At 36.6% G+C, this 20,774-nt stretch overlaps 2 protein-coding genes across 2 annotated transcripts; one reads left to right on the forward strand and one right to left on the reverse strand.

The window, feature by feature from the left end:
* Positions 1 to 1,856: 1,856 nt before the first annotated feature.
* On the reverse strand, positions 1,857 to 12,714 carry tmem38a (transmembrane protein 38A). The gene is made up of 6 exons (XM_074634656.1): positions 12,403 to 12,714; positions 7,260 to 7,416; positions 5,678 to 5,862; positions 3,660 to 3,747; positions 3,092 to 3,209; positions 1,857 to 2,560 (listed from the first exon to the last, which is right to left on the reverse strand). Exons 1-6 carry the CDS (start codon positions 12,524 to 12,526, stop codon positions 2,357 to 2,359), a joined length of 876 nt encoding a protein of 291 aa, XP_074490757.1. The 5' UTR covers positions 12,527 to 12,714; the 3' UTR covers positions 1,857 to 2,356.
* A 4,323-nt stretch (positions 12,715 to 17,037) lies between these two features.
* smim7 (small integral membrane protein 7) lies at positions 17,038 to 19,266 on the forward strand. The gene is made up of 5 exons (XM_074634660.1): positions 17,038 to 17,187; positions 17,406 to 17,447; positions 18,067 to 18,119; positions 18,299 to 18,389; positions 18,858 to 19,266. Exons 1-5 carry the CDS (start codon positions 17,162 to 17,164, stop codon positions 18,871 to 18,873), a joined length of 228 nt encoding a protein of 75 aa, XP_074490761.1. The 5' UTR covers positions 17,038 to 17,161; the 3' UTR covers positions 18,874 to 19,266.
* The last annotated feature ends 1,508 nt before the right edge of the window (positions 19,267 to 20,774 follow it).

The following is a 20,774-nucleotide window of genomic DNA, read 5'->3' on the forward strand; positions in this document are numbered from 1 at the left end:
AGATTCTCGGGAGTTTCTAGAGGCAGTCAGTCGCGTTTGACGCCCCTGATAGCCTAGACCTGCGAATAAGGAGCGTTGCCACGCTACCAGAATGCATTGCACGGCAAGCGTGGATAGGACGGAGGCTGTGGACATGTACCATTAGCGAGAAGTCAGTAAATTAATTGAATCCTAATTGGTTCAATTGATAATGTGAGTATGGAATGAAGAATAGATCAATTAAAATCTCTTAACATACAGCTTTACGGTTGTTAAAATCATCTTATTCCATTCTGTCTGACAGTATCATATTCTTTATCAGCTTATTCCAACTCGAAGCTATATGATGTTTATATTCTAATCTAAGACTCAACGTTTTATCAGCTGCACAGTTTAATCAAAAGGAAATATTTTCTCTGTATATTACATCATTTAGACCCATTTCCCAAAAATTCAGCCTGACATATTTGATGACTTTGAAAATGTGGAACTCCGCTACAATTTGTCTGCACAGAGTCAGTTTGTACTGACTGAAAGCAGTCTGTTTACAGGTCTTGCAGAGTACTAAGCGTATAACCTGAAAATGCAGCAAACAGATCTTTTACCTCTCTGATCTTCTCTGCTGCTGTGAGGAATGTTAAAGTCAAAGGTCGAGTGTAACAACCTCCTGCAAAGTTCATTAGTGATGCTTTATTGCCTGTGCTACAAGAGTTTGTCAACGGGGCGGGGGGGCGTCCAAGTTTCTCAGGACGTGAACTCAGGTCGACCTCAGACCTTTCCTGTCACCTCTCAGAGTTACATAACAGAGAGTTTACGAAGACAAACATACTCCTGTTGCCAACTGAGTCCTAGACCAGTGTTGGTCTTCAACACGTCTTAAATGGTGGAGTTTTGGCAGTTAGTTTTACAGCTAAGAATAAGTTCAATGCAATTTAATACTTATAAGCACCAAAATAATTTGAGAGAGCTCCAGAGTGAGAGTTGTATAACCCAGCGGGCTACCTCCTGTTCCAAAAAGTGAAGCCAATGCTGAAGTGCCTTAAACCTGCATTCTTTCTAACAGCCAGCAGGGGGCGACTCCTCTGGTTGCAAAAAGAAGTCTGATTGTATAGAAGTCTATGAGAAAATGAGCCTACTTCTCACTTATTACCTCAGTAAACATTGTAAGCATGAGTTTATGGTCTCAATCGCTACTTTCAAGTCTTCTTCAATACAGCATGATGTTCATTTAGTAAATTATGGTCCCATTTAGAATCAAATAGACCATAAAGCAGGGGATGCTTTAGGGCTTGGCTACCTTGTGATTGACAGGTCGCTACCACGGCGTTGTCCGTCTTTTCATCTTACAACTTTAACCCTTTCACAGTGTTTTTAATTCATGAAAGTTAATTGTAACCTTTTTGGTCACCTGAAAATGTCTTATTCAGCGTTCGGTTTTACTTAGCTCAGTTCCTCTCGAGTCACTTCGGCGACGGCAAAAAAACTAAATGGGGATTGCCAAAGTGCCAGACATGAGGCTTCAAAACAGCAGTCCACAAACCAACGTGTGACGTCACGGTGACTACGTCCACTTCTTATTCAGTCTATGGTTAGAAACAATAAAACATGTACAAATATTTTATGAGACATTGAAATACACCAGCCCTGAACATTTTCACTGAAGTTACTTAAAGGTGCATCCAGAAAAACTAAAAGTCACTGGAAAAAGTTAATTTGATCAAACATCTAAAAGCTGTTGATGTGTTATTGTAATATGTAATATTCTAATTCATAATGATTCATCTCAAACTGGACCTAACTAAAGTGGAGATGAACTCAGTTATGACCATTTATTACTTGTGATAGTGTGTGATATAGGAAATTAAAAACCACCGAGACACATTGTTTCTCTTGATTTTATTTAAAGACAGGAAGTTGTCCTCATCTGGATGTAAAAAGCAGCAATGTTCTTTCACATAATGCTTTATTCACATCTGAATTTCTGATTGAGAGTCAGATTAATTTGTATTTTTCTATTTCTGTCTGAGCTGAAATAAGGTTTGGTGGACTTCACTGACACCCGGTAACACAGCCACTGATGTGTTGAACAGAGGCCGTCCAACAGCTGCTAAACGTGGATCAGCACACAGTGTTGAGCACAGATGCAGATGTTCACAAACACATAAATAAATAGGTTTCAAATGTCCAGGTTGGGTTGAAGTGTGAAACATTTGCCGTGTTATTTACAGAGTCCTCGTTCTGTGTAAAATGCAGAAAGCACCGTTTTGCTCTAATAGAAAGGGTCTCATTTGGTTGAACATCAAACTGCCCCTTTCCCTAGAAAGGAATGGGAGGTTCCACCATGCGGAGGCCATGATGCAGTTTTCAGCTCGCCGTCCTACTCGGCTTTCTTGGCCTTCCTCTTGCGGGCGCCGTCGCCCAGCTCCTCCTTGGTTTTGAGAGGTGAAGATGGGACGGCGGCTGGAGGATGATGGTGGTCTTCCTCAGATCCACCCAGAGGGGAACCGAACAGCAGATGGCAAATCCAGGACTCGATGAGGGCGAAGGGGGAGCCGTGAGAGTGTCGGGCGGTCATAAACACCTGAAGGAAGACAGTGTCAGAAGAGATTAGCCTGATTTTGTGATAACTTATTTCACACATCTAGATCAGTTTATTCATCAGTGAAAGAAACACTTTTTTTTTTTACAAACTGGAATATGTAAAATGTAGATGTTTACCAGGCAGGGAGGGTCTAATGAGAGATGATATTTAGTGGCATTATGGGAATTGTAGGATTCTGCATTTTTTTTTTTAAGCTTGATTTGTATCAGGGACAACAAAATCTGGATATATCGGCCTCTGCTGCATTCATTTTGACCGTTCTGCTTTCAAATTTGTCCCTCGCACGTCATCCAGCTGTTTGGAAGTGAAATAATAAATTGCTGGAGTAACCCTTTAAAGTTTATATAAAAACTGTTTATATGTACTGTTTCTCACCAAAATGCATTTTGTATATCCTAGAGGCCTAAAAAACATCTTGAATATCCTCTTGTATGCAACACTGATTTTAATATTCCAGGCTCAAAATAAATCCTACAAGCAACCCTGTCAACTACACGCCGCTGATCTCACCTTGCTCGTGGCCATGAAGAGGGTGAAGACGAGGATGAGGGTGCTCTTGGACACTGGCAGCCAGTGAGCCTCCTGCAGGGTGAAGAGGATGGCTCCATACAGACTGGCTTTGGTCGGGCTGCAGAGATGAGAGACACAAGTCTGTCTTTAGGTGTGTAAACCTAAAATTTTTACAATTATTTCTGCGTTTTCATAGTTTAATTGTTTAGTTGAATGTATTGATCGAAGCACGTTCCGCTGTCGGTTGACAGCTTTTCTTCCAGAGGATCACAAATTTTCATCTGACAGTGACATTGTGTAAATTGGGTGCATTACAGCCAGAGTGCCTTTTTTGATGCGACCACTGGAGGGCACCAAAGTCAGAAAATGTCTAATGCTACACATTCAACAAAGCTGCTGTGCTTCTCAACAAGGCTGGCTGTGTTTTGTGTCCAATTTCAGTCACAGTAACTTTTAAGTCCTAGTTTTGCCTCTGAGGTTTGGTTGGAAAAACATCTGCATGCTCGAGGAGGCAGAGGTGAGTAAATGTTCCCTTTAACAGCAGCAGCAGCAGCAGACTCAGACTTACAATGACATGTTGAGGATCTCGTTGGTGTCGGGCCTCCACACACCGCGCAGCAGCTGCTCAAAATTGGAAATGAGAGCCACTCCAGACCCTGCAAAGATAAAAATAGACAGTGGGGGGGGAAAAATGAGGACAAAAAAAGTCAGTGTTTCATGTGACTGCTCTTATCGTGCTTCAGCTTTCCTCTACCATTAATAACGTGGACGCCTGCAGGGCCTCACTATTGTAGCAGAGACCAGACCAGGACAACCCTTTATATATATTTCTATGGACATTTCTCCACTCTATTGGATAGTTAATGGATACAGTGAAGAAAACACACAGGAAACATGTGGTTTAGGTGTGATACCAAGGCAAATTATACACTTTATAGTATTCTACGTACAGATCAAGCATGACTGCACGACTTTTCACCAATTTGCTCCTTCATCATTTCAGAGCGATTCTGGGTTCAAACACAAGCGTAATGGAAACATTTCTGTCAAACTAAGCTGAACTAAACTCTAACTTTATACCTAACATTTTTATTCTTTTAAAATGGATCTAATGTATAACTTAGTGATCGGTCAGTCTCCTATTACCCACGTACTGTAACCTCTGAGTAACCGGGACAGTCACACCCTTAAACATGAATGAATGTCACATGTGCACACTGGCATGCACATGTGACATTCGCTCATGTTTAAATGCGGTGCTCACTGAGTGCAGCTGTCAACACATGAGCTGACTGAATGCTCACCACGCAGCATTAAAGACTGAAACGATTAGTCAATTATTCAATTAGTGGATCGACAGAAAAATAATCAAATGCAACAATATTGATAATCGATCAATAATCTAAGTCATTTCTCATGTAAACACACACACAGTTGCACACAAGTTTAAGAGAATTTAATGTTTTGTTCTATAAAATGCATCAATAAATACCCCACTCCAACCCCCATTCTTAATGTGTCTTATAAAAGGCGGTTGCCTTTGGCGAACCCATGGCGATGATAACTTCCTGCTTGACCTACAAAAATACGTCATCCCCGGAGCACTCTATTGGCCCAAACATAAGACGACACCCCTGCAGACATCCATCAGAAAACTCCCTCCTAAACCCTTTCATTTTCATTTTAAAAGACATGTTATAAAAGGACATGTAGAAACTCACTAGCTTAGCAACATTAAGGCTCCTAACGGCCCATAATGCAACACTCCTTTAATGCAACAGTGCCGGGACCAGTCCATTCAAAAAGAACATCTGCTGTTGTCAACATGCAAATGCTTACACCTAGAATATAATAATAATAATAATAATAAACACTATAATACCCACCACTTTTAACAAAAATGTAATAGGCCTATTCAGTAAAAATATTAGTTTCATCACGATACCATATTATATTGATTCTTTGGACAACAATGTGATATTTGCTTATATCACAAAGTGTGCCACAGTGTGATTTCGATTTGCGATCGATATGAGACGATGTCCATTTGACACAATCAGTTACATTTATATCAATGCACAAAAAACATAAATATGATTTGACTATTTTATTACTCGGGGCTTCCAGACATTTAAATGAAAAACAATCTATTATTTTTATTAAAAACAATATAAAGTGGGAATTTCAAAATAAAGGGTTATCTTAAAGATGATGATATGTATCAATGTTTTCACTTTGCATCGATGATATTGGATCGTTGATCATTGAATCAATGTATCGATCCAGATCAATGTATCGTTACACCCTTAGAAAATAGCATCTTATATTGGGACCAATGCTTTATGTAATGACAAGACTGTTGCTAAATCACTGCAAACATTATTTTGGCACTTATTGGATGACATATATGCGAATACTGATGTATCTGTGGCTGATTAAGACAATTTATCATTTCATGCTCCAGCCCTATAGACCTTTTCATTGCCATTCTGTTGCTAGGGCAACAGCTTTGGTCCAAGTTTACTTCCTGTCAGCTACTGCATTAACAAACATTGCAAAGGGAAATACAAATCACAAGACACTAACCTTTGACGTATCCAACCATGATCATGATCAAGTAGCCATTGTGGTAGGCGTGGTGGGCGTGGTGAACACCAGCGGCGATCTTACGAGCGCGGACGACTTCCTTCAGGGCGACCAACACCAGCTTGACAGGCAGGAACGCCACGCATTTATAGAAGAGGTTCAGCGGGCAGTAAAAGATGAGGTACCTGGTGGAGAACGACATGTTAGAGTGAGGGGAGGGGGGGGTAGAAATCACATCTTTGATGGTTAGGTTTGATTCGAATGTTGTAGGTCACCCAAATCACAAAAAACAAAAAACGTTTCCCACTTAGACTTATAGTGTCTAGCTATAAAGATACGTTTTGTTTGCCAAGATTTTGAGAAATCCACTGCTTTTTAAATCTCATTTCATTCTTTTATATTGTATTTTATTTTCCTGTTTACTGTGTTTTTTAATGTAGTTGTAATACATTTCTTTGCCTTACGTAAAGCACTTAGAATTGCCTCAGTGTTTAAACGGTGCTATAATAACAAAGTTGCCTTGTTTGGCTCTGCCTACAATTTCTCTTTTTTTTTCAATGGAAAGTGTTGTGACTGAGATCTGTAGATTATCTTGAGGGACTGAGACATTATTTCTTATATTGCAGATGTGTTTTTCAAAAGTAATTTTCACTTTTGAGCCCTGTAAACCAAATTCCATGCACCTATTATGATATCTAAAACCTTAAACGCAACTGTCTGCAGATAAAGCTGGTGATACATAGGGGGGGGGGGGAATTATCCTTTAAAGACGTCTTTAAAGTTTCTTTCCCTGTAAAAAGCAGGAAAAGAAATTCACCATTTTGCTCACTCGACAAGAATAATGACATCCAACCCGTGGCTGGTAGGGGATCATTACCTCCGCCAAGGACAAAGGCCTACGAAGGAGGTTATGTTTTCACCGCCGTTGGTTTTGTTGGTTTGTTGGTTTGTCCGTTAGCAGGATTACTCCAAAAGTGCACTATGGATTTGAATGACATTTTTTGGAAGGCACAATGAACCATCCATTAGATATTGGTGGCGATCCGGATCATGGTCCGGATTCAGGAATTTTTTTAAGCATTACGATCACCCAGAACATTAACACCTCTGGGTATAACACATGCGCAGTGTAACTGATATTGACCCCGCCTTCTTCCTTCAGAGAGAGAGACAGAGAGAGAGCGGGCTGTGGGGGGGAACAACTGTAGAATCTGCGTTTTTTTCACATTAAATTCGGTTAAATTACAGTTGAGTTTGACCAAAGCACACTTGGCGATTGTTGGAAAGAGTAACGACGACGGTTTAGGTGAGTTTTATTTTTTTTAGTTTGAATGAAGTGTTTTACGATGCTGCGCTACGTACAGCTGATCTCAACATAAACAAAAATACACGTAGATGATGGCGCAAGCTGAACAGACAGGTGGGCGGAGGTCTGCGCTCTCCGAGTGCCATTCTAGTTATATCATATATACAGTCTTAACAGTTAGATGAAAAGCATGAATATAAAAACAGCAGATTTGATGGTCCCATACAGATAAAGCTGCTCTCTCCCCCTGTGAAGGGTAACTGAGGACTTTCTCACCAGACAGATGAGGCCAGCAGGATGTGGCTGTTGTATTGGAAATAGTCGAGGGGGCTGCTTCCAAGCATGATGTCTGCCAGGATGTAACTAGCAAAGCAGTAGAGCATGGCACAGAGCCAGGAGGCCACGGGACTCCTGCGAGAAACCTCCACCGCGCCTGTAACATAGAGGGGGAGACGTCAGGACAGGGAGCGTCCCTAAAACTCACAGTGTAACATGAAAATATCACAGCGTGTGTCAACAGAGGGACTTTCAGTGTGCGTATGAGATATGTTAAGGCTGTTGGTGAAGGTGGTGGAGTTTTATGCACTCTGTGTTTTATGTGTGTGAAGCTTAGGATGTGTTTGGATTTTATTAAATATCAAATGTCACTTTGCCAGACAGGAGGTTGCTCTATTACTACAGCTACCAAACAATACCATAAAATACTGAGAAATCTGATTTTCATTGCACAGCTGAAATATGTCACTGGAATGGTTAATGGCTTTTTCAATCATTAATCAATTACTCAAATTATTAATTTACAAAACAGTGTATGAAAATGATTCATTAATGGTAAATAATTCAAACAAAGAAGAACATATATAGAAAAACTATTGGGAAAAAAGTTTCAAACATGCTGTATGTATGATTTTAAAATAAAACTAATTAAATAAAAGAGACAAAGAGATCAATGCATGTCATTATTATTATTATTATTATTATTATTATTATTATTATTATTAATAATAATAATAATAATAAATAAATAAAATCCCTTCAGAATTAGACATTTAATCTCTGTCATTTGGATATAAAATAATAAAATAATAATAGTTATTAACTTGTAAATCCAGTGATTTTGCAAAATGCTCCTTTAATTTAATCATGTTTTCTAAATGTCTCAATTTAAAAAATCAATTCTGATTAACCCCTGAAAAAAAAACTATATAATTATGACAGCCTCCTTATTAATGACCTTCTAAATCCTAATGGTCTAAATCCTGTTTTAGAAGATTTTCATCTCTGACCAAAACAATATTTTGTGGTAATATTTGTTATTTTTTGGGGTCTGACTGAAGAGCATCATACATGTTAATTGTAAAAAAAACTCTCTGTTGGTTCCAACTGAGTAAAACTGTTGGCGATGACCTTCAGAAGTGGTTATCAGTGGATTCCTTGTGTGTATATGAGCCATATCTTTGTCCACGCCCAGTCGACCATATCAGCTCCCGCCCTCATAACCTAATATTGACTCAGGACTTCTACAGTTATTTCTGAGTTGACAGTTTACCAACTAAACACATGACTTAGTCTTTAAAGTACACAGCCTAGAGCAGAACAGACAGCTCTTTTTGACACAAACTTACTCAAAAACAGCCGTCTGTTCGCTGCTCATCCTTTACCTATTCCTATCGTGACTTCAGACAGTCTGACAATGTTGAGGCCTTTAAATCCAAACTGAAACTCATCTTGTCACCTTTACTTTCAGTCAGTTGCTTTTTCTTGGATTAATTCTGTATCCTGTACCTGTTACCATCATCTGTCCCGGTGGGTCAGTGTCAGGCTCGATGAATCTATTAAGCCTAGTATGAGAACCCTGTAAAGTTTCTGAAAACCACAGCATCTCTCTGACTCTGTTTGTTTGTTTTCCCACCAATCTGTGCCTATAATCTCTCTCTCTCCTTTCTGGTCATGTCTAGAAGGTAACCCACAAGTTGCGAAAACGTGGGAAAACTCTCACGAGACTCACTGCCCTACGACCTATCCTAACCTTCAAGGTCAATCCCTAACCTCAAATATCTCTCGAGAGTTTCTCAGGCTTCTCTGTGCTGGACCATCAGCCGTCCCTCTCTCACCATTCCAGATGTTTGGATCTGAATCTCCGTCCTCCAGGAGTCAACGTTTTCTCATACAACATCTTTTGCATGTCTGTCCTGGAGGAGAGCTCCCTCCTCAGTTGCTCTTCTTGAGGTTTCTTCAATTTCTTCCCCGTTGAATGTTTTTTTGGGGAGTTTTTCCTTATTGAGGGTCTAAGGACACACGGTGTCGTATGCTGTACAGATTGTAAAGTCCCTTAAATAACATTGACTTGACTTGGACATGGAAATTGAGTATGATGAAATAAGGTATGATAACCTGTTGCTAACTATAGCAAAACTGTTAATGCTTGGTGCTGTGCTGCAATTAATTCTCACTGGGGAAGCAAAACAAACTATTAAGATAATGAATCTTAATCTGAAAAGTCACTATAGCTGTCAAATAAATGTTGCATTGAGTACAAATGTTGTGGAATAAAAGTATAAAGTACGTAGGATAAAATGGAAATACTTATGTGGCATTCAAGTACCCCAAAGATCTACTTTAGAACAGTACTTGAATACATTTACTCAGTTACTTTACATCACTGCTGAGGTGTCCTGATATATAAACAACTCCTATAAAGTATGAAATCTGAACATGACCATGACCAAACTGCACAAATATGATATATTTAAAGCATGATGTGATTTTAAGGCTGTATATATGTTCCCATGTGGGTAAAAACTTCACGGTGTAACTGTTAGAGATAGTCAGTAAACGGAGATGTGAACAGAGCCGCGGCACAAATCTCCTACAACAGGTGGGTGAGGGTGTCGTGATGAGACCGGCGCTCAGTTTGAAAGCAATCTGATCCTGAGAAATGCCGCCCTATAAATATATTCTGCTCAACTGCTTCTCCTGCCTTGCAACTGTCAGGCCTGTCTTAACCTTTGACCCCTCCCCCCATCCCCCACTCCGCCCATGCTGACCCCCAAAACTCATTCATGTGCTCCTCTGACATGTGCTGTGAACTAGGACTCTCCACTCAGACACATGTAGGGAATTTGGTTGATGAATATAAAAAGATCTTGCAAATGTTGGCAGCCGGAGACATTTGACTGTAAAATGAGAAGTGAGATAAAGGTTTACAGTCAGCTTTGGTAGCTATGTGTTATAGTTGGCCTGAGCTCTGGTGAAATGAGGTCTGAAACACACACAAATGCTGATTGTTTCAATTAAAAACAAGCACTCTCTCAGTGTTTTTGAGCTGTTTTTCTTTTAATTTAATACAAAATACGTTAGCCAATCCCCTTAAACCTCTACTACCATGAGAGATATGAGTGCTGCTTTTTGACACCATTAAAACTTTAGGGACCGTAATACGTTGTATTATGTCTCATGGCTTTTACAATTCTCTGTTGATTTTTAATGCCTATGTATATATCTCAGGGAATGTGCAATATTTGACATGTTTTTATACTGCGTCTTTGGTGTACTACAGTAACGTTTTGTTGGCTATGTATTGTTTTAAGCTGATTGCAGCTGTGTGGAGCACTATTACCCAAGCAAAATTTCCCTTTGGGATAATAAAGTATATCTTATCTTATCTTTATTCCACACATTCTTCTTCCTTGTCAAAACTTTGCGCCTACATTACCCACAATGCAATTCGACCACCGAAAGGGTCTAAGATTCATGTGTGTTATGCTAGTAGTAGTACTCACTTCTTTCTAACTGCACACCAACATATTTTTTTTTATTTTCAATCGTGTAGTCTTCAGACCCAACTAACGCTGACTCAGGTGACATCACTTGAGTCAGTTTATCAGACTTCCTGCAGCTCCCTCTGGAGACACAGAACGGTAAAGCGTTCCCCTTTAAGGGTGACACTGTAAACTAGATAACATTAATGGAATAGTTCATTTCAAAGAGAAAACCCATTCATTACTCAATCTAATTCACCCTCGTAGTTACGACTAACCCTGACAGGCAAACTAATGTAGGAAGATGTAGATATATTGTGATTAAGCTAGAATCATTAACTGTTTATAGCAAAAGAAACCCCATATAATATCAATCAACTTTCTCCAGATAGCTCATGTAGTATAATGTTTACAGTGTGGGGGCCCAAAAGTTGATTCGTCTAACAAGTATAGCTCCTTATCTTCCTCAATAAAAGTGACTCGAGCAGTTCCACCACTGGAACTTTCCCCCAGAACTAGAAACCTTTTGAGGAACTCATTGCATTTCGACCGCAGGGACCAGGAACTCAATTAAGTTCCAGGGACATTTTACGGGGCCCTTTTACCCCCCAAAAAAGACCGTGGTCGGGGGGGAGTACTTTCTGATAGTACCAGAACTTTCGGGGTGGAGTTTGCAGGGTCGCTGAGGGGCTCAAGGAACCTTTTAGTTCCTTGAAAATAGTCCCGGGACTTACCAGGAACTCCTTAATGGAAACAGGGCAATGTGGGAGATTTGATAGACATTTGAGGCTCATTTGAAGCTGTAATCGTAGATTTTGGTGCTCCAAACATCTTCACTGAAGGTTCATCTGAGCCGACTGAACTTTTATATCGGAGTGAACCTTTTCTTCAGGGTGAGGAGTTAATTTAAACACCACCCGGGAACAATAAGGTCATGCTGGGCTGCTAGCTCAACAGCTTATTTCATGTTTAACATTCACACCCAACGGCAGCCTAAAAGTGTGCAGCAGAGAGGCTTCAGAGGTCCACTGATGATGTCTATTTCAGGATCTTCTATTTATTGCCTAAGTCTCTGGTATGCTCGAGCCTCTCTCTCAGGTTTCATCCTCCTCCTCCTCGGGCTCAGTTGCTCAAAGGAGTTAAATCTTGGAAAATATCAGACTTTACCCAAAGCTGAGTGCTTTAATCCACTCCAGTGATTTCCTCAGTGTAAATGAGGTCAGGCTGCTGCAGCAACAGAGATCCCCTCACACCAAGCAAGCAGAGTTTATGTAACAGGTCATGCTTTATAAGGATTGGCTACTATACATATAACAGCAACGCAAAGTCCCTATAATACAGCAATGTATAGATATAACACAGAAAATCTTTTTTTTTTTTTTTTACAAATACACAAATATCAGAGTTTTTCATTTTAGAAATAACTTATAAATTGTTCTTCTATTTCATTTTATTAAATATTATATTCTGTATATATTTGTACTTGTTGTATATAAATGTATGTTTAGACACAGGTCTGGTGAGTGCTGAGCATGTTCCTGCCAAAATAACAACCAGAATAGCTTATAAATAATCATATTTATCAAATAATAAAGCAAAATCCTTAATATGGAGGGGGGGGGGGGAAACAACAAAAAAAAAGTGTAAAAGACACTGACCTGGCTCATACTTGAGGTAGAGGATGGACACGATGTAATAAGCGACATCAAACACAGGAAACATTCCCATTTTGGAGAAAACTTGGGCAATATCGCCCAAATTCAGAGCTGCCAGCACTTCCATGTTGCCTGTCTGTGTGTCTGTGTGATGCCCACTGAGTTCCTGTTTTGGTTTGTTTTAATTCCAACTGCGCAGTCTGGAATCCTGAAGCCCCCCAAACCCAAAACAAGGTCCACCGACTCTCCACCAAACCCCCCGGTCTCCACAGTGAAAGCCTGTGTGACACTCAAGCCCTCCTATTAATACCTCTCATCTCCACAGCCTCAGCATCATCATCATCTTCATCATCAGCCAGCTGCTCGGCTGTTTAGACGACAGGAGGTTTACTGTGGCAGCTGCTTGAAATGTAAAAACACAAAAGGTTTGTCCTCCTCCCTCGACATAAAAACACAACAAAACCCGAGACAAGCGTCCAGTGCTTAATAAAAAAGACAAAGACTCATCCTTCTTATAAAAAACATCCCATAATCCGGATCAGATCCTGCACCGAGGCTGCAGACAGGACTAGGTATCACCTGACTGTTTACATTCTTCCACATGATGCAGACATGTTGTGATTAACTGAGCCTACATTAAATAAACAGCAATTGGATTTTATGTATTTTAAATGTATTTTATTTATTTATTTTTCTGTTTTTGCTTGTATTTATTGAGGAGAATAATAATCAGAGCAATGATCTACCTCACCACCAGGGGGCGACCAAGCCACAATATTAAACACCTTGCATCTCCAAAATGTTTTATTAGATGGGTGGAAATGCATTTGTCCTCCATCTGAATGATCGTCACTCCTTTACATGCTTATTTTGAATTAAGAGCCACCAAAATGTGCACAGCGAGAAGCTTCTGCCAAATAGCCCTACCCTCTCTATAATTTTATATATATATATATATATATATGTATATATGTATATAACATTTTATATACATCATTTTTTATATATATACATATATATATATAATTGTATATATATATATAACTGCATCTATATCTGTTAGTCATTGTTCCTTGATATTGTTTGGTTTTTTTTCTTTATTATTGATATTATTTACTTATTTATTTATTTATTTATATATCTCACTTATTATTGTAAGTGTTGGTATTATTATTGTTATTGATATTATTTTCATCATCATCATCATATTCATCATCTTGTGCTTAAATAATGTTATACTTTTATAGAATAACCAAACTATCTTCTTGGCTTTTATTTTGACATGTTTGCCTTCACTTCCGGGTCACGTGACTGCTGTTCTCCGCTCTTCGATTCAAAAGAGAAAATGACAAACAGAAACTTGAAGAAACTAAAATCGGATCGTTTTTTTAATTTGTTTTTTTCGTTTTTCCTTTGGAAACAAAAAAAAGTCTGAAAAATGTCTGAAAAACAAAGTTTGAAAAATGTTGGAAAACAAGTCTGAAAAAAATTCCGAAAAAAAGTCTAAACAATGACTGAAAAAGGTAAACAAAAATAAATAAAAAAGTCTGGAAAAAAGGTCTGAAAAAAAAGATCTGAAAAATGTGTCCGGAAAAAAAGTCTGAAAAAAAAGATCTGAAAAATGTTTTGAAAACAGAAGTCTAAACAATGTCTGAAAAAGGTAAAAAAAAAAGATCTGAAAAAAATGTCTGGAAAAAAAAAGATCTGAAAAAATGTCAGAAAAAAAAATATGAAAAATGTATGAAAAAAAATCTGAAAAAAAGTTTGAAAATTTTTTTGAAAACAGAAGTCTAAACAATGTCTGAAAAAGGTAAAAAAAAAAAAAAAAAAAAAAAAAAGTCTGAAATATGTCTGGAAAAAAAAGACTGAAAAAGAATTCAGACAAAAAAAGTCTGAAAAAAAAAATCTGAAAGATGTCCGAAAAAAAATCTGAAAAAAAGTCTGAAAAATGTTGGAAAACAGAAGTCTAAACAATGTCTGAAAAAGGTAAAAAAAATAAATAAAAAAAAGTCTGAAAAATGTCTGGAAAAAAAAGACTGAAAAATGTCCGAAAAAAAGTCTGAAAAAAAAGTTTGAAAAATGTTGGAAAACAGAAGTTTAAACAATGTCTGAAAAAGGAAAAAAAAAAAAAAAAAAGTCTGAAAAATGTTGGAAAACAGAAGTTTAAACAATGTCTGAAAAAGGAAAAAAAAAAAATAAAAAGACTGAAAAATGTCTGGAAAACAGAAGTTTAAACAATGTCTGAAAAAGGAAAAAAAAAGACTGAAAAATGTCTGGAAAAAAAGACTGAAAAATGTCTGAAAAATGTCTGAAAAATGTCTGGAAAAAAAAGACTCTGAAAAATGTCTGAAGAAAAAGTCTGAAAAAAAAGTTTGAAAAAAGAAGTCTAAACAAAGTCTGAAAAATGTCTGGGAAAAAAAGACTGAAAAATGTCTGAAAGAAAGTCTAAAAAAAAAGATCTGAAAAATGTCCGAAAAAAAATCTGAAAAAAAGTCTGAAAAATGTTGGAAAACAGAAGTCTAAACAATGTCTGAAAAAGGTAAAAAAAATAAATAAAAAAAAGTCTGAAAAATGTCTGGAAAAAAAAGACTGAAAAATGTCCGAAAAAAAGTCTGAAAAAAAAGTTTGAAAAATGTTGGAAAACAGAAGTTTAAACAATGTCTGAAAAAGGAAAAAAAAAAAAAAAAAAGTCTGAAAAATGTTGGAAAACAGAAGTTTAAACAATGTCTGAAAAAGGAAAAAAAAAAAATAAAAAGACTGAAAAATGTCTGGAAAACAGAAGTTTAAACAATGTCTGAAAAAGGAAAAAAAAAGACTGAAAAATGTCTGGAAAAAAAGACTGAAAAATGTCTGAAAAATGTCTGAAAAATGTCTGGAAAAAAAAGACTCTGAAAAATGTCTGAAGAAAAAGTCTGAAAAAAAAGTTTGAAAAAAGAAGTCTAAAAAAAAAGATCTGAAAAATGTCCGAAAAAAAAGTCTGAAAAAAAAAAGTTTGAAAAAGGAAGTCTAAACAATGTCTAAAAAAGGTAAAAAAAAAAAAAAAAAAGATCTGAAAAAAAAGTCTGAAAAAAAGATCTGAAAAATGTCCAAAAAAAATGTCCGAAAAAAAAGTCTGAAAAAAAAGTTTGAAAAATGTTGGAAAACAGAAGTTTAAACAATGTCTGAAAAAGGAAAAAAAAAAAAAAAAAAGTGAAAAATGTTGGAAAACAGAAGTTTAAACAATGTCTGAAAAAGGAAAAAAAAAAAAAAAAAGACTGAAAAATGTCTGGAAAAAAAAGACTGAAAAATGTCTGAAAAATGTCTGGAAAAAAAAGACTGAAAAATGTCTGAAAAATGTCTGGAAAAAAAAGACTCTGAAAAATGTCTAAAGAAAAAGTCTGAAAAAAAAGTTTGAAAAAAGAAGTCTAAATAAAGTCTGAAAAATGTCTGGAAAAAAAAGACTGAAAAATGTCTGAAAGAAAGTCTAAAAAAAAAGATCTGAAAAATGTCCGAAAAAAAAGTTTGAAAAAGGAAGTCTAAACAATGTCTAAGAAAGGTAAAAAAAAAAAAAAAAAAAAAGACTGAAAAATGTCTGAAAAATGTCTGGAAAAAAAGATCTGAAAAATGTCCGAAAAAAAAGTTTGAAAAAGGAAGTCTAAACAATGTCTAAAAAAGGTAAAAAAAAAAAAAAAAAAGATCTGAAAAAAAAGTCTGAAAAAAAGATCTGAAAAATGTCCAAAAAAAATGTCCGAAAAAAAAGTCTGAAAAAAAAGTTTGAAAAATGTTGGAAAACAGAAGTTTAAACAATGTCTGAAAAAGGAAAAAAAAGATCTGAAAAAAATGTCTGGAAAAAAAAAGATGAAAAAAAAGATCTGAAAAAAAGTCTGAAAAAAAAGATCTGAAAAATGTCCGAAAAACAAGTCTGAAAAAAAAGTTTGAAAAATGTTGAAAAACAGAAGTTTAAACAATGTCTGAAAATGGAAAAAAAAAAGATCTGAAAAAAATGTCTGGAAAAAAAAAGATCTGAAAAAAAAGATCTGAAAAATGTCCGAAAAAAATGCCCGAAAAAAAAGTCTGAAAAAAAAGTTTGAAAAATGTTGGAAAACAGAAGTTTAAACAATGTCTGAAAAAGGAAAAAAAAGATCTGAAAAAAATGTCTGGAAAAAAAAAGATCTGAAAAAAAAGATCTGAGAGATCTGCTTTATAATTAAAAAAACAAACATGAAAATCTCACTTTTTTATAATATGGGACCTTTAAATCCTTTTCTTTAAAAAAATATAGCAAGACAAAAATTGGAATTGAAATAATGCATTGTTCTCACAAAAACAATCACCAGATGGTGCCTGAGTATTTAAGTAGTTATACTTACTCGTATGTGTAACCTAATTAATGTACCTCTGCAGGTCGGAACCTTTAAACCTGACGCTGCTGTCATGTGTCTTGTCGACAGGCGGCGCACGTTGCTCAGGTATGATCGTATAGTGATTTTTTTATCCCCTAGTTTAGTCTTTCAGGCAGAATATTTCAGCTGCTCCACTGCCTGTACTGTGTTTTAAATGCATCTTATTCACCCCAACCATGCCTCTAACTTTCCCATTCATTTTTGTTATAACTGAAACCACATGTAACCAGAACGTCGAGGGCACACCGCCTAACAGGGACAACCTGACAGAATAACACCAGGGCACAATAAACCCATGAACCATGCTCTCAAACGCTATTGGTCACATTCCTGATGACGAACACGGAAGTGCGGCGGCTCTGTGACGTGATGTGAACAACATGATCGGGGATTTGTTGATATTCGGGTAATTTGTTCGGTTTTTGACACGTTTCATACACGGATACACTAATTTAATGGACATGTTGTGTGTATATGTGTGTTATTGTGCTCTGTGATGCTGGTGGTGTATCAAACTAGCTAAATAAACCAGCTAGCTCCGTGCTAATGCCAGCTCAGCAGCTAACAATCACCTGTCAACATACTTACCTGTCTGTCTCTCTCTGTCTCTCTCTGTCTCTCTAGGACCTTACTGGTGAATGCAGGGGCTGTGCTCAACTTCAAGCTGTGAGTATTCACGTTACAGTCACACTGTGTAAAACCCTCACATCAGAGCTGTAGAGCAAAATAAACATATCAGTCAGTTTTGGAGTTAAAGGTCCCATATTATAAGAAAGTGAGATTTTCATGTTTTTTTTTATTATAAAGCAGGCTTAAGTCCTATATAAATACTGTGAAAGTATCGAAACACTCAATCCACAGGGAAATACACACAGCCCGTATTCAGAAACTCTGCATTTGAAACAAGCTGTCAAGATTTCTGCCCATTTGTGATGTCACGAATATACAATATTTAGACCCTTGACACAGTTTTAAACGTAAACGTTCTAAATGTGTCCAAGTTTATTTCCTGGTTGCAGTGTATGTGAATGACATCAGGAAGTACACATGGACCCAAGCTGTTGCCTAGCAACGCAAGTCTGTTGAAATTACGTCAAAATGCGCTAAAACGGAGCGTTTCAGACAGAGGTTAAATACAGGCGTATTCAGGCCGACAGTATGAGGAAAATAAAAGGTTCTTTTGAACATTACAGCATGTAAACATGTTCTAGTAGAAACACAAAATACAAGTATGAACCTGAAAATGAGCATAATATGGGATCTTTAAACTGTGGATGTTTTGCAGCAAGAGGAAGGAGTCTCAAGGTTTTGGAGATGAGTCCAGATCACCGACAACAGGTATTTTATATATATATATATATATATGTATGTGTGTGTGTGTGTGTGTGTGTGTGTGTGTGTGTGTGTGTGTGTGTGTGTGTTTTAGAGAGAGAGAGAGATGGTGGAAAAAAAATCACACAAAAGTGTGTCAGGTGAATGCGGTTCTCAAAGCTCTGCCACAAAAATCTGTGTTTCAGGTGACAACATCAGAGAGTTTCTGCTCAGCCTGCGGTACTTCCGGATCTTCATCGCTCTGTGGAACATCTTCATGATGTTCTGCATGGTCCTGTGAGTAATCAACTTTAAAACGATACTGGTCATGATGTACAGTAGCTGTAGACATGTAATGGTTGCATGTGATGGTAAACAGGCTGCAATGTCTTGAGATCCCAAAATGTTACTTTAAAGGATAGTTCTCACTCCCAACAAATCCCATGAATAGACCAAAACATACAATATTCTACTATCATGTATTGTCTGCATAGCTGATAGAGACTGATTGATCTCTCCATCACTTTTTACCATAGAGATCATTATATCTGTATTATATTGATATATTGCCCAGCTCTAATTTATGTATTATAAATGTATATATTTTACAATATTTATGTTTGCAAGCCAATTTTCCTTCCTTCATGTTCAACTGTGCTTCAGTTTGTGATTCCCTACATGTCCCAGAATACCTTTTTTAAAGAGTCCTAGAAATGAATGAAGTTGTTGCTTTTCTAACTGGCTGAATGTCTTCAATCCTCACAGATTATTTGGGTCATGATCAACATTTGTGGCGACTGGAGTTCCATCAGGATGCTGATTTTCCAAGATTTATGCTACAAACTTCTCCTTAATTGGAGTTTGCTGTTCTTTTGTCCCTTTTAACTGTAATTATGTTCTATTTTCTTTACAACCCCAAACCATATATCTGCTTCTCGCTGTACAGGAATTTATGAATCGCTGTATTTATTTTGTTTTACAGAGGTTGTTACATTTGTGCCCTTTTTGTTTAAGCTGTAACTGCACCAGCACCCTTGCCTTTTATGGAAATGTGTTGTCTTGTTCCCCTGCGTTTCATTATAGAACACAAGCTTTTATTCTCCAGCATGTCAGTTTGGTTGAAAATGATGGACAGCCCTCAGCCCTTAACTAACATAAAACATGTTTTTCTGTGGTTTGTTACCTGTGTGTCATCATTTAAGGGTCCTGTAGTAATCAAATGAATCAAACCGATCATCTTGCTTCAACATCCTTTAATACCTTTTACTTGCACAGCCATCAGAGTTCAGCTGGATTCAACAGACAAGTCAAAATGATCACTGTCACTTAATGAACACTACATCTTCTCTGTACAGACATCTCCAAATTTACTCACCAGCTGTGAGTAAACTCTTGTGTATGTCGATACAGAATATTTTAATGGAGATTTTTTAAAAGAATGCCATTTCCTTTATTCTGCGGCACATGTGCTGTAAGTAAATGCATATGCATTACAATGTAAATGTATCCTTATTCTATTTCTATTCGAAATACAGTTTTCTTATCCAATGTCTGTTGATTGACTTGAATGGTTGTGCCTGTATATTTGAAAAAGGGATGCATGATCCAATTCTCACCTCATTAAGTGTTAACCTTTTAATAATACTTAATATATTCTACATCCATACTGCAGAGTAATTGTATACATTATGTACTGTACACTATACAGTTTTTTACATTTAATATACAGGAAATTAACATAATTTGCTGTCCCATATATAATATATTAAGATTAAATCAAACTTCGACTTTAGAATGCCACTGACAAGCACAAGAAATAAAAGAAAATTGTTTATTGTCTCTTCAAAGCAAAAAGGTCCTGGGTTTGGATCAACTGGCAGGTGAAATGTAATGTATGAGTGGAAATAAACTGAATGGGTGTTAAGTTTCTCTGTGTGGATTGGGAACATGTTGGGAGCCTCTACTGCTCTGGAAGTCGTAGGAGATTTATTTCTCCTTTCACTCTTTGAGGGTCTCTACCATTCAAGCCTTGTATTGTGTAGGATCCAAACACTATTCAGTCTGTTTTTTCTTCTAACTTTATCGCAACGAGGCAACAGTGCCGTGAAGTGACAGTGTAAGAAAAGAGCAATACATAAGAAATTGAAAGACATAAGATTTATAAATACATGACAAGAAATAGAAAACAATATTTAGTAATATATTTAAAACGTGGGAAGCAGGCTAATCCTTGGTAAAGATGTGAGATTTATTACAAATAATATTTTGACAGCTTTTCTCCTTCAATAAGGGTGAGATAATGGCAACATACTCAAAATATTACTTTTTTTTTAAATTTAATTATTGAATTTACATTTGTCAAGGAATTTTTCCATAATAAGATTCAATTATTTTTTTTTTTATAGATATATAAATAAAAAACAAATATATCTTTGAAGCAAAGGTTTTGCATAATATTTTAAAGATACAAAGCTTATCTGCACGTCCAAAATAAATAAAAAACAGTTTCATGTTGCAATTCAAAGACACCACATATCGTTTTGGAACTTCTAACGGCAAAACTGTTACAGTATGAAATGCAAATAAAAACAAAATATGAAGAACCTTTAACGTGACATCTTTCTATGGGTGTTTTTTTATTATTTACTCACAAGATGAATGAATATACAGATATTAAGGCAA

Source organism: Sebastes fasciatus, chromosome 5 (assembly GCF_043250625.1).
Source record: "Sebastes fasciatus isolate fSebFas1 chromosome 5, fSebFas1.pri, whole genome shotgun sequence".
NCBI lineage: Eukaryota > Metazoa > Chordata > Actinopteri > Perciformes > Sebastidae > Sebastes > Sebastes fasciatus.

Excerpts from the sequence above, each read along its gene's own strand:
- tmem38a (XM_074634656.1), bottom strand. The coding sequence starts at position 12,526 with ATGGAAGTGCTGGCAGCTCTGAATTTGGGCGATATTGCCCAAGTTTTC. Across the intron at positions 3,210-3,659 it reads GAGATCCTCAACATGTCATT|CCCGACCAAAGCCAGTCTGT; the intron begins GTAAGTCTGAGT and ends TCATCTCTGCAG. Across the intron at positions 2,561-3,091 it reads TCTTCATGGCCACGAGCAAG|GTGTTTATGACCGCCCGACA; the intron begins GTGAGATCAGCG and ends GTCTTCCTTCAG.
- smim7 (XM_074634660.1), top strand. The coding sequence starts at position 17,162 with ATGATCGGGGATTTGTTGATATTCGG. Across the intron at positions 17,188-17,405 it reads GGGGATTTGTTGATATTCGG|GACCTTACTGGTGAATGCAG; the intron begins GTAATTTGTTCG and ends CTGTCTCTCTAG. Across the intron at positions 18,120-18,298 it reads GTCCAGATCACCGACAACAG|GTGACAACATCAGAGAGTTT; the intron begins GTATTTTATATA and ends TCTGTGTTTCAG.